At 42.3% G+C, this 13028-nt stretch overlaps 1 protein-coding gene across 2 annotated transcripts in view; it reads left to right on the forward strand.

Moving 5' to 3' along the window:
• Positions 1-33: 33 nt before the first annotated feature.
• The window catches only part of LOC144606881 (protein argonaute-3), a 99229-nt gene continuing 86234 nt past the window's right edge, over positions 34-13028 (forward strand). For both annotated transcript variants that reach the window (XM_078423338.1, XM_078423336.1), the window contains exon 1: positions 34-432. In XM_078423338.1, the coding sequence (XP_078279464.1) occupies positions 414-432 (19 nt within the window). In that variant the 5' untranslated portion in view covers positions 34-413. The remainder of the gene's footprint in view (positions 433-13028) is intronic.

Here is a 13028-nt window from a genome sequence, read left to right on the forward strand (position 1 = left end):
CAGGCCGGGGCTCGTCATATCCGGCGGTTGGATGACGGCGCTTCCGCTTGGTGAGACGCCGTCGGTGAGAATTAAAAAAAGACGAAAGCGGCGGAGAGAGAGGAGGAAAAAAAAAAGTAGATCGTGAGCGGGGCCAGAACGTGGAGAAAGTGAAGGGAGCAGCCAGCGCCGCCGAGTCCAGCTGCATTCATCGTCCCGGCCCGTAAGCCAGAGGCCTCCTCGGCATTTCCCAGCCGTCAGCAGCGAGAGGAGAGCCGAGGCCCCGCCGCTCAGGAGGTGCGCCAGCGGGGACAAGCACTCGTTCCCAGCCCAGCTTCGTCTGTCACCGACTCGGCCGACCACCGGCTGCTGCCGTCCGTCAAGAGGCCGCTGCAAACCAAACTAAGGAGTGCGTGTAGGAAGGGGCTCCATGAATGGAAATCGGAACCCCAGGTACGAAGCGCTGCCTCGACACGCACAACACGGGGAAGATGCTCGAAAACGCCCTGAAATGCGCGGTGGGGGAGCCGGGGCGAGATTTAAATACAGCACCGGAGAGGTTCACACCACTCCCGCCAATAGGGCAGCAAAGTAGTTGCGATATTTATAAACGGCCTACTACAAAGAGAAAGTTAATTAGACACGCAATCGATACATCAAAAGTCTGGTTTCCCAGCCCAGAAATTGTACTTGCTGTAACTTAGCTGCAGGGTTGTTGCGACTGTTTAGAATTCTTGGGGGAATGAAGGGAATCTTGTAACTCCACTCAGTACATTTCCAATGGTTAGCGGGGCATGGTGCTTGAAGCCGGCATTGAAATGTATTGGTTGAACCTGTCATCGGTCATTTTATTAAATCTGTGGTTCGTATTGTAACTGAGAGCGAAACTAATCTAATAGGAGATCTATCATTAAGCTTTAAATGCAAGGCAATTCAGTTTGTCTATATAAACAGCAAATAGTACCAAAAAAAACAATGACACTGCGCAGTATCAGGGTAAATAATAATTTCATGTGGATATTTCTAATTAAGTAATTTGATCAGATGTATTCATTGAATTCTCATTCAAAACCTGGTTTTAATTACAAGCTGATTTCTGATCATGCCAGTGTTAGCTTCTTTGAGCTTAATTCTAAACTGAAGATGTAAAAGTTAGCAGAAAACAGTACTACTCTTGTAAATTAACCAATATTTTATGAAGAATCTGAATTGGTGCAGGTTAATATCTAGGCTGTAGGAAAAAAAACTGCAGATGCTGGTTTAAATCAAAGGTAGACATAAAATGCTGGAGTAACTCAGCGGGTCAGGCATCATCTCGGGAGAGAAGGAATAGGTGACGTTTCGGGTCGAGACCCTTCTTCAGACTGATGTCTGGGGGGGAACAAAGATGGAATGTAGTAGGAGAGAGGAAGACCAGTGGGAGAACTGAAAAGGGGGAGGGGATAGAGAGGGAAAGCAGGGACTGTGAAGTTAGAGAAGTCAATGTTCATACCGCTGGGGTGTAAGCTACCCAAGCGAAATATGAGGTGCTGTTCCTCCAATTTGCGCTGGGCTTCACTATGACACTGGAGGAGGCCCATGACAGAAAGGTCAGATTGGGAGGGGGAGCTCTGCTCTTGCTCCCCCTTCCCCCATTCATAACAAGGATAGAGGCCTTCTTGTCCTCAACTTCCACCCTATCAGCTGTCGCATACAACATATAATCCTCCACCATTTTCGCCACCTCCAACGGGATCCCACTACTGGCCACATCTTCCCATCTCCACCCCTTTCTGCTTTCCGCAGAGACCTTTCCCTCTAAAGCTCCCTGGTCAACTCGTCCCTTCCCACCCAAACCACCCCCTGTCCCTTTACCTCCCCCCTCGAATCCATCCAAGGACCCAAACAGTCTTTCCAGGTGAGGCAGAGGTTCACCTGCACCTCCTCCAACCTCGGCTACTGTATCCGCTGTTCCAGGTGTCAACTTCTCTATGTTGGCGAGACTAAGCGCAGGCTCGGCGATAGTTTCGCTGAACACCTCCGCTCAGTCCGTCTTAACCTGCTTTTTCTCCCGGTGGCTCAGCACTTCAACTCACACTCCCATTCCCAATCTGACCTTTCTGTCCTGGGCCTCCATTGTCAGAGTGAGGTCCAGCGCAAATTGAAGGATCAGCACCTCATATTTTGCTTGGGTAGTTTACACCCCAACGGTATGAACATTGACTTCTCTAACTTCAGATAGTCCCTGCTTTCCCTCTCTATCCCCTCCCCCTTCCCAGTTCTCCCACTAGTCTTCCTGTCTCCGACTACATTCTATCTTTATCCCGCCCCCTCCCCTGACATCAGTCTGAAGAAGGGTCTCGACCTGAAACGTCACCCATTCCTTCTCTCCCGAGATGCTGCCTGACCTGCTGAGTTACTCCAGCATTTTGTGTCTACCTTTTTATATCTAGGCTGCCTGCTGTTGAAGTAATTGATTCCACCAACCAAAGCAAAAATTAAACCTGACTTCTTTCACTTCTGGCATCTTGTTGTCATTAAAATCAATGATGTTACAGTCGGAAAAGACTCTTACAATAATTATATTGTTAAAAATCAGCAATATTGCTTTTGAAAACGGATTTAATTGTGTTGTGATTCTCAAAGGTATACAGGGTATACAGACTAATGATATATGATTAATTCTGTATGGAAGCATTTACAGTGATTGACTAATGGGTAAGTTGGCAGCATGAGGTTTAACTAACACATTTGTTAAGATGTATGACTAAAACAGGCCGATAATGTTTTTCCAAATGAACATGCATATCTCTGTATTACTTGTAGTTCAAGTTGCCAAAATGACATGACCAGAGTAAGCTGAAAGTTGCTCGGATCGCTTCTTTATGCCTTTATGGTATCTTGCAACAATTATCTGTTACACTGCGTGCTGGTTCCAATATAACATTCAGTTCTTTGCAGAATTTTATAACAAAATAATCATCATCTATATCCCATAGTCTTATACTGTCAAGATCTGAGTAAGGGATAAAATACTATGAATACTAGCATTACTCTAGGTTCTATATATATATATATATATATAGGTGAATAAAGTAGATCGTATAAAGTGTTTCTCGATTAGGCGACCGTTTCTGTCCAGAAATGTTGTAGATAAACTGAGGTTTTCCAGCTCCTTTCTGGAAATAGCCAAGGGAGCATGTACAAGTGTGGTTCTGTGTAGTGGTTATTTCTTTTCTCTTTTGGCAAGATCGCTGAAAATTGCTGACTTGATTGTGCACTCCACATTCTGAGGATCAAAAGGATATGGGCACTGAATATCTTCAATAATGTTGCTCTCTGATCCATCACTGACAAACTTTTCTCCCAACTTAATTGAAATGCTTCTCAGTTTATGTATATTCTGTAATTCCTCGCCAGTGGATCCACTTTTTTGATAAATTGTAATTTAATTTGCTGACTAATTTCAATGATGGGCATGCTGGAGTATTTTACTTGGTTGTAGCAGTGCAAATTTGGTAAAAATGTTTAATGTTTGTCTTTTGGGTAGCTTGCTTTCATTGAAGAATGATATGCTTCTGTCTAGTTTATTTCAATACACTCTTATAGGATAATGGAAGTAAACCTAGTATTAACCTGTCCTGAATGACTAAAGGTGAGGACAAGAAAGTTTATTGTGCATTTTTCCATAAAATCCCTATATCTGCTTTGGTTGCAAAGGTAGGGTTGGAGCTCCACTCCTTGCGATTAATTTGAACTATTTGTTCAATCAATTTTTTGGCAGTTTAACTGCTAATGTCACCTTAAGAAGCATTCCTTGGGTTAGTGTAATTTTAATAAATTATTTGCATTGGATTATAGAACCATGAGATCCATTATAGCAGGTTTAGGATGACATTTCAGATGAGCTAGTAAGTAGGTGAACTGGCTTTTAATTATGATAATAATGCACTTTGCACATGTGACAATAAAAGCACCATTGAATTACAACTGACAGCAAGAAAAATATATTTTAAGAAGGGCAATGGTGTGCTTGCATGTTTGCCAGCATCAGCCTTCTGGGTGGCAGTGATAGATGATTTGGGAACTTGTTTGAGAAGCCTTGCTATGTAGCATTTTGCATAGCATAACACTAGTCATATTTAGAGTGATAAATTAAGCCCCAATCAAGAAGCTACTTTGGATATGTTTAGCTTCTGTAGTTGTGGGAGCCCTGTTCCTCCAAACAGGTTTAGAATATTCTGTAATGCTCAAAATATACATTGATCAGTAACTGAATTGCTCATTGCCGAATACTCAGCATCTGGTCTGTTCTAGTAGCTGCAGTTTTATGTGGTTAGGTCATAAGCGATAGGAGTAGAACTAGGCTATTCGGCCCATCTGGTTTACTCCGCCATTCATGGCTGATCTATCTCTCCCTCCTAACCCCATTCTCCTGCCTTCTCCCCATAACCTCTGACACCTGTACTAATCAAGAATCTATCTATTCACAAAATGCTGGAGTAACTCAGCAGGTCAGGCAGCATCTCAGGAGAGAAGGAATGGGTGACGTTTCAGGTCGAGACCTTTCCAGCATTTTGTGAATAAAAACCTTCGATTTGTACCAGCATCTGCAGTTATCTTCTTATAAGAATCTATCTATATCTGCCTTAAAAATATCTGACTTGGCCTCGGCCTTCTGTGGCAAACAATTCCACAGATTCGCCACCCTCCGACTAAATAAATTTCTCATCTTCCAAAAAGAACGTCCCTCTAGCAAGTACAGGTCCAGGACAAACGCTCATCATAGGTTAACCTACTAATTCCTAGGATCATTCTTGTAAACGTCCTATGGACCCTCATCAGAGCCAGCACATCCTTCCTCAAATATGGTGCCCAAAATTGCACACTTCCAAATGCGGCCTTAACAGCACCTTATAGATCCTCAGCATTACATCCCTATTTTTGTATACAAGCCCTCTTGAAATAAATGCTAGCATTGAGTTTGCTTTCTTTACTCCCGATTTGACTTGCAGATTAACATTTTAGGAATCCTGCACCTGTACTCCCAAGTCCTTTGCACCTCCAATTTCTGGATTCTCTCCCCATTTAGAAAATAGTCTACGCCTTTATTCCTACTACCAAAATGCATGACTCTGCACTTTGCTACACAATATTCCATCTGCCCACTCTCCAAACCTGTCCAAGTCCTTCTGTAGAGTCCCTGCTTTCTCTACACTACCTGTCCATCCACCTATTTTTGTATAATCCGCAAACTGGCCACAAAGCCTTCAATCTCCTCGTCCAAATCGTTAATATACAATGTGAAGAATAGTTGGTTGGTCCATTTAAGCTTCCTGTCATTGACTCCCTTCTCTGCCTATGCCTGACTGTTGTCCAGGTTGGTCTGTGTGTAAACGTAGACTACATTAATAAGCTGAAAATAGAATAAACGCTTGAATGCCGCTACTTTTGATTGAGGAAATGTCTAGGTTTGGACTTGGATGCTGCCTGGTGAACTCCCTGTATTAATGTCCTGGGGTTGAGAAGAGCAACCATCTCTTGTTCTTGATACAAATGTAGTCAGAGAGAGGTTTACACCCTGATGCACATTGCCTTCAATTTTACCGGAACTGCTTGAGATTGTTGGCAGTTATGCTGAGCATGCCTTTTGAGCTCTGTTTGTTCAAAGGCTGTGATAACTTGTAGAGCTGTTTGGTCCTGGTGAATGGAAAACTGAGGAGATGCTCAGATATCACACCTGCTAATACTCTGTTGCTTAAAATCACCGAATAGTAGTTGGCCAAATTATATTTGACATTTTGAGTATGTTTTGCACCTGTATGTGAAACATCTCCTCTATCATAGGATCAACGATGTCACAGCTCAGTTGATGAATATTCTGAGGGGGGTGGGGGAAGAGTGTAAACGGTTGGAGGTTATGGTCCATATTGATACCAGTGATGTGGCTCGAAAGAAGAATGAGGGGCTGCAAGCAGATTGTGAGGATGTTAGTATATTACTGTGTAGGACCTCTAATTTAGTAATTTGTGGATCATTACTAGTGCTATAGGAGGATAGAAGAAATGACATGTGACTTATGGAATGATGCAGGGTCACAGCTTTAGATTTGTGCAGCAGTGGGATCTGCACAAGCTAGGTGAGATTCAGGTCAACTGGATGAAGACTCGTTTCCTGGCAAAGTTTCAATATATTTGGACAGGTTATTAAGTAATTTTGAGGAAGGGAAGAGGGAAAATTGGATGTTGAAAGTAAAGGTTTCGTAAATGAGCCTGGAAAGGAGAGGAGGCAAAGTCTGCGAAATAAAGAAAACACTTAATTATTTGTCACAGTAAAGAGTCCAGGGAAAAAACTCAGTGCACCTAGAAAGACTTTTTAGAGTATGTCAAGAGGGTTTAATTGTCAAATGTACGGGCAATGGAACAAAGAAATTATTTTCTTGCTGCAGCTTAACAGGCCCAGTTAACGCATCAACACAGATAATTTATTGGATTATTGATTATTATATATTTAATAACGGTAATGCAAGGTAATTATAGTGTGAAAATTCCGCAGTGCAACCACAGAGTCCAAAGATCATAGTTGCTGATATAGTGGTTACGGCTGTACAGTGTTCAAGTGCGTGATGGTTAATGGGATGAAGCTGTTCTTGAACCTGATGGTCATACACAAGACTTAAAGAGTAGTCAACAATAATGTACAACTGTGAGGAAAGATAATTTACAATAATTTACTGGAAAAATCTACAATGCAGCCGTATGGGTTGCACGAGAATAAAACAAGGGCACTTACATTGGGGGGGAAGTATACTCCAGCCCCACTAACAGTCACTGAGTTAGAAGAAAAAAGTACTAGGCGTAGTATTTCTGATATAAAAGATATTAAGGCAGTGATAATTATGAACGCAGTTACCTTAACCTTAATTGTATGGTATAACCGGAACAGAATTCTTGACAAACATTGAGAAGAACTTCTTTAATGGGGAGCAATACCACACTTCATTTTAGGTAATGAATCTAGCCAAGTATAACAGGTGGCAACGAAAATACCAAGCGGTGATTGTAAATTGGTTTAATTCAACGTTCAAGAATATGAAACTTTAGGTGTAGACTTTCTACACTGGGCGGGGTAGCTTGTTTTGCTCGACTGAGAATGGGCTATGCAGAATTAGACTCAAACTAAATATTCAAAGGTTGATCAATGTTAGAGCAGTGGGGATATATTCAAAGAGGTGAGGCTCAGAACACATGAACCCATTAAAAGGGAGAGGTATTCCAGGAACATGATCATAGATGAAAAGATGCTGAAAGGTTTAGAGCAGAAAAGTTTGAGTACAGAAGGTGCTGCGTTAAACCAAAAGGACATTAAAAAAAGTGTAGTGATTCCTTGGAAAAACTCAGATGAAGCTAAAGTAAGCTTAAGACGTTCTATAAATCTTTGAAGCAAGAGGATTGGAAAATAAACAGTGGATCCTAATAAAGACCAAAATAACAGTCCGAGTGTGCAGGCGGAGGAGATGTAAAGTTGTGAATAAACACTTAGCATCTATCTTCTAGTAAGCAGAAGATCATTGGTTGGTAAGAGGAAGGTTGATATTGTAGTGGCCTGGCGGAGGCCAGAGAAAAGGCAGGACGCCAGGCAGGTTTAGATAAAGGTCTTTATTAGGCTGTGAGCTCCTGCTCACAGCGTAGTCCACCTAGGGATGAGCCACGCCTCCCAACGGGCTGGCTTTTAACCCCTTACGCCTGTCCGTCAAGTGACGAGGGGGCTGACCCAAGGAGTGGCCTGATCCCCAGGGACCGCCACAATATTAAGAAGGAAGAACATGGTGTTGGAAAGGATGAAGATCAGAGATTGCATATTAAGTATTCAGGATTGCTTTGTGAATCAGTAATCAGTGTCAGATAAAATATATTACAAGATCTTCAAAAAAGCAGGAACTATCACAGGTTCTAACTATAAATTTCTAGTGGTGCAGGAGGATTGCAAGGGCAAGTAGCATTGGATTAAAAGTTGACTCTGAGAAAGCAAATGGTCAAACAATTTAAAGTCTGAAGAAGGGTCTCGACCCGAAACGTTGCCAATTCCTTCTCTCCTGAGATGCTGCCTGACCTGCTGAGTTACTCCAGCATTTTGTGAATAAATACTTTTGATTTGTACCAGCATAACTGGCGGCGCCTAACGGCTGCGGCTCGCTAGCAGTCTGTTCGTCTTTTTTCCTTTTTTTTTGTTGTGTGTCGGTGTTGGGATGGTTTTTGTATTTTTTTTGGTTGTGTATGTGTGGGGGGTGGGGGAAACTTTTCTCTTCCTCACGGCGCTGGGTGCGGCTCGGCTGCGGGGCCTAACAGTGCCCGGTGCGGCTCGGCCGCGGGACTTTTCATCGCCCGGTGCGGCTTGGCTGCTGGACTTAACAGTGCCCGGTGCGGCTAGGCTGCGGGACTTTTCATCGCCCGGTGCGGCTCGGCCACGGGACTTAGCTGCGCAAGGCTTGGTCGCGGGGCCTTTCATCGCCCGGCTCGGCCGCGCGACGTTTCAGCACCCGGTGCGATTCGGCCGCGGGGACTTCCACCCCCTTGCGGGGACTGTGCGGGTCGGTCGGGGACGAGCTGTCTGTCCGTGGGCGTGGGGAAGAGAGTGGAAGTTTTGTTGCCTCCATCACAGTGAGGGGGTGTTTGGAGTCACTGTGATGGACGTTTGTGTTGGGGTTATGTGTCTTGTGTTCTTTTTTTGTATGACTGCTATGTAGTTTCGTTCGGTACCTCGGTACCGAATGACAAATAAAGCTCTGTTATACTGTTATCTGCAGTTATTTTCTTACACTAAATAATCCAGATGCATTCAGAGGCCACAAAAAAATACATTTGCTAACGATACCAAAATTATCATTGTGATGGATGATAACAAAGTTCTTAAGAAGATGATGGATTTGTTTGGTGGATACACAGGTGAGAAACATAGAAAATAGGTGCAGGAGGAGGCCATTCGGCCCTTCGAGCCAGCACCGCCATTCATTGTGTTCATGGCTGATCGTCCACAATCAATAACCCGTGCATGCCTTCTCCCCATATCCCTTGATTCCACTAGCCCCTAGAGCTCTATCTAACAGATAACGGAAATGGAATGCAATCTCGCGAAGGGTGAATAACTACATTTTGAGGAGAGCAAATAACACAAGAGGATAAATACTAGGGTACAAAGAAGGGTCGAGCAACATAGCGACGACCAATGAGCTAATTATAGCAGAAGTGGCAGATAAGACGGTTAAAAAGGCAAAGGGGATATGTCTTATTTTAGCTGGTGCACTGAATACAACTGAAAGAAGATTCCTGGTTGGCTGACCATCACACTAAAAGGAAAATGTGATAACAGTAGAAAAGGTGGGGGATCAATGAGGATGTTACCAGAGCTAGAAGACTATATAATGGATGAATAATTACATTTTTGGGAGAGCAAACAACACAATGAGGATGTTACCAGAGTTAGATTACCATAATGACTATCCAGATTAGGCTTGTTTTCCTTTGAAACAGCACTGAAGGGAGGTTGAATTGAGGTGTGGTGTTTAGGAGGCATAACAGGGTAAAGAATGAACCCATTTCACTAAGCAGAGGTGGCAGTATATGGACATAGGTTTAGCTTAATAGGTTAAAAAGAGGATAAAATTGGTTCCTTTCTGAAAGTATGATAGAGAAATATTCGTCACATTTAGAAGCAGATTCATAACCCTTTGAAGAGCCAACAAAGTTGTGGGCCAAGAGCTGAGAAACTTTTAGTTGGCATGGATGGATGCAATGGGCTGAGTAGCCTCCTTTTTGTGCCATAAATTTTTGAGATTCCGTGGTTCGCTAATATTGGCTGCCAGTGCTCCTTCTGGCAGCTGTCCTCCTCGATTTGGTCAGTTTGTTGCTGCTGAGTCATTCCTAATGACGGACATGGCAGTGTTTCATCTGGAGAACATTCTATGCCCTTGTTAAATATGTGCACGCAACTGAAGTACAATGTGGAGGAATGTTTTTCATCCGCTGTGGGTGTTGTAGAAGCTAATCAGTGGGATGTTTTCTTGCACTTGTTCCCCTCTGCCAGTTCACCTATTAGTTTTGAACTGCTTGTGAGTCTGCTACGGCAGGCCTGTTTGTGGATTTTGGGATGGAGATAGAAACAGGCAGTGCGGGACAAGGAAATGATAAAGTTGGGAGTTGTGGAGGGGAGATGGCCAGAGATGAACAAATCAGAGGTGATGATATCTATAGGGTGTTGAGCTGAAAGACTCTTGAGACGTTAGCGAATGAGTGAAGGTGCCATTTTCGTTTGGATGGTCTGCGGGTCAGTTTTACTAGTGCAGGCACCAAATGCCTGTAGGAAAGACTGCAGGGTTGTGTGTCTGGATGGGTGCTGCTTTTATTCTTAATTGTTTTTGTTCTAGTTTTAATATAACCTGGTTTCTGATTTTGACTCTTTGTTCCAGAATTACTGAAATAATTAATTGAATTTAAATTAGCCCGAGACATCATCTCTCCATTTCCCCTTGCAGATGCTGCCTGACCTGTTGAGTTTTCTTTTTGTTCAAGATTTCAGCATTTGCTGTCTATTATTTCACGTCTTTGGAATTTGTAATTTCAGAGACATGTGGGTGTTGTCATTGAGGGTACTAACAGACATGGTTTTCTTTTTAACCTATAGGGAAATTCAAGGGCAGGAAAATGTAGCTGAGGCAAAAGATTCAAGCAGCCATAATTTCTTAAACTGCAGAGTAAGACGGAGTGGCCATGTGGCTAACCACTTCGCCTCTTTCTTATGTGGTAGAATATATATATTTTTATTCATAATTAAAAGGTGGTAGAGAAAGACAGGTTTAAGGAAAATATTTAGAGGAAGGAGCCTGAGTTCCATTGCTTGCAACCTCAGGTAAAATTGCTTGGCCATAATTCATTGCCTGCTGCTAAACATAAAGTAATCAAAAGTTAGAGATGTGAATCAACAGCTTCTGAAGAAAAGCACTGTGGGATTTAATGGGGCAAATCAATATTTTGATTGTGCATTGAAAGAAAAAGAAAGCTATGCTGATAATAAATTGGAAATAAACTCTTTTAAACATCCAGCTTACTGGATGCCCTTTTTCTCCAAAGGCATTAAAATGTGGACTTTAATCATTCATAGAATTACTGGCATGGTCTGTGTTTAAAATCTATTACTAATTGCCTATCTTGGGCTGTGATTTGGGCAGTTAAAAATCAACCATTTGCTTTGGGTATAGAGTTACAAAGATCTCATTGGGTCAGGGAGACTGATTTATTTTCCGAAAAGATATTGGTTGATATTTTCCAACTAACTATCAGTAGCTTTATAATCGTCATTTATCTGGATTGTTTTGTTAATGCCACGGTGAGATTTGAACAATCTATCAATCTAGCACTTTGGAATTCCACTACAGCTTTCTTTTGGCTTCTGCTACACTGTTATGGCCCTCTTTCTATCCCTAGCAATTTCTCAGGAGCACTAAGTTACACCCAGGTCCTCGTGTGTTCCGGCTGTCCAAGTTGAAATTAAACAATTTGATTTAGTTGATCTTTTACTGTCTTTGGCAGGAATGCACAGGAGAGAATTTTTTGTCTACTTTAAAAATGATGAAATAACTTCCTGCATTAAACATATGTCATCTTTTAATCTAGCAGAACCTTTTTGGGGTGGTTTGAATTTATTTGCCTTTTTACAGGCAAGTCGAAGCATTGTTGGAGTTCGACGATTTACATGTTCCCATTTACTTGCCGATTTTTCTGTCAAAGTTTGGGAATTTTTCACATATTAGATATTAATGTAATGAACAGCTCTTTGCAAACTTCTGGGGACTATAAATTACAAACAGAATCCTAATTGGGTTGAACAAAACTGGGTGATTAGAAGTTCAGTTTTATTCATTGCATTGCCAGTGTTTGGTTGCAGAATAAGGACTCGGGCACTATTGTTTATTGCTCCAAAATGAAACTGAAGCTTTCATTGCAATTACAGCTGTTCTGTGGTGTGTCTTACAGAAAGTTAAAATATTTGAGCATAAAACATGAACATTGGAATACTTAAAAACATGGCACAATTGAATGAAGGTTTGTGGTTTAATTGGCTTCTCTAAATTGTAAATTGGGTGATTGCAGAGGGTTGTGGGTAGGTCAGGACAAGATGAATTACATTGTTGCTTCAGTGTGCTTAGTCAAGAAGCAAAGGTGCCCTGCACAGTCCTATGGTGGGATGAAGTTACCAAGGAGAGTGTTATCTGTGGTGAAAATAAGATGGTTGGGACTGGGAGTGTCCAAGCTGTCAAAGTAGTAGAAGGCATCGGAGGTATCACAAATGTAAGTGGGAAAGGACGAGACATTGGATAAAGAGACTAAAATAATGAATCATGCAATATGGAAATGGGCATTTGGCCTGCTGAGACCATAGTGACTATCAAGCACACATGCATTAATTCTGTATTCCCATTTTATTCTCCCCACATTTCCATCAACTCCACCAGATTGTAGCACGCACCTTCATATGAGAGGTAATTTACAATGGTCAATTAACTTTCCAACACATGTCATTGTTGAGGAAATTGGAGGACTAAGAAGAAACCCATACATTTACATGGAGAATGTGTAAACTCCATATAGTACCACAAGTTCTTATCAAACCCAGGTAAATAGACCAGTGAATCTAGCAATTATATTCACTGTGCTATCTATGGTAGGTGAACTATGAGGCTGGAATTTTGGGGGGTAAGATATCCAGAGCAACTGACTTCAGAGACCTAAGCCTAATGTCGACCCATGGTGGAATGATCCAGAAGAAGTCACGAGGAGGTATCGGAAAGTTAGCATTCACCCCTTGCATGTTGGAGGTCAGATCACTAAACAATAATAGCACCCTGATTTTCCCACCCAGAAAAATTACAGTATTCCCTTGTCATTGCTTCTACTGCACAAGACTCCACATTCAACAGATCCTCCTTCATAATTTAAACCATCTGCAATTTGGGACAGCACGGTGGCGCAGCGGTAGAGTTGTGGCCTTGCAGCTCCAGAGACCTGGGTTCGATC

The sequence above is a fragment of the Rhinoraja longicauda genome, chromosome 27 (genome assembly GCF_053455715.1).
Source record: "Rhinoraja longicauda isolate Sanriku21f chromosome 27, sRhiLon1.1, whole genome shotgun sequence".
Lineage (NCBI taxonomy): Eukaryota > Metazoa > Chordata > Chondrichthyes > Rajiformes > Arhynchobatidae > Rhinoraja > Rhinoraja longicauda.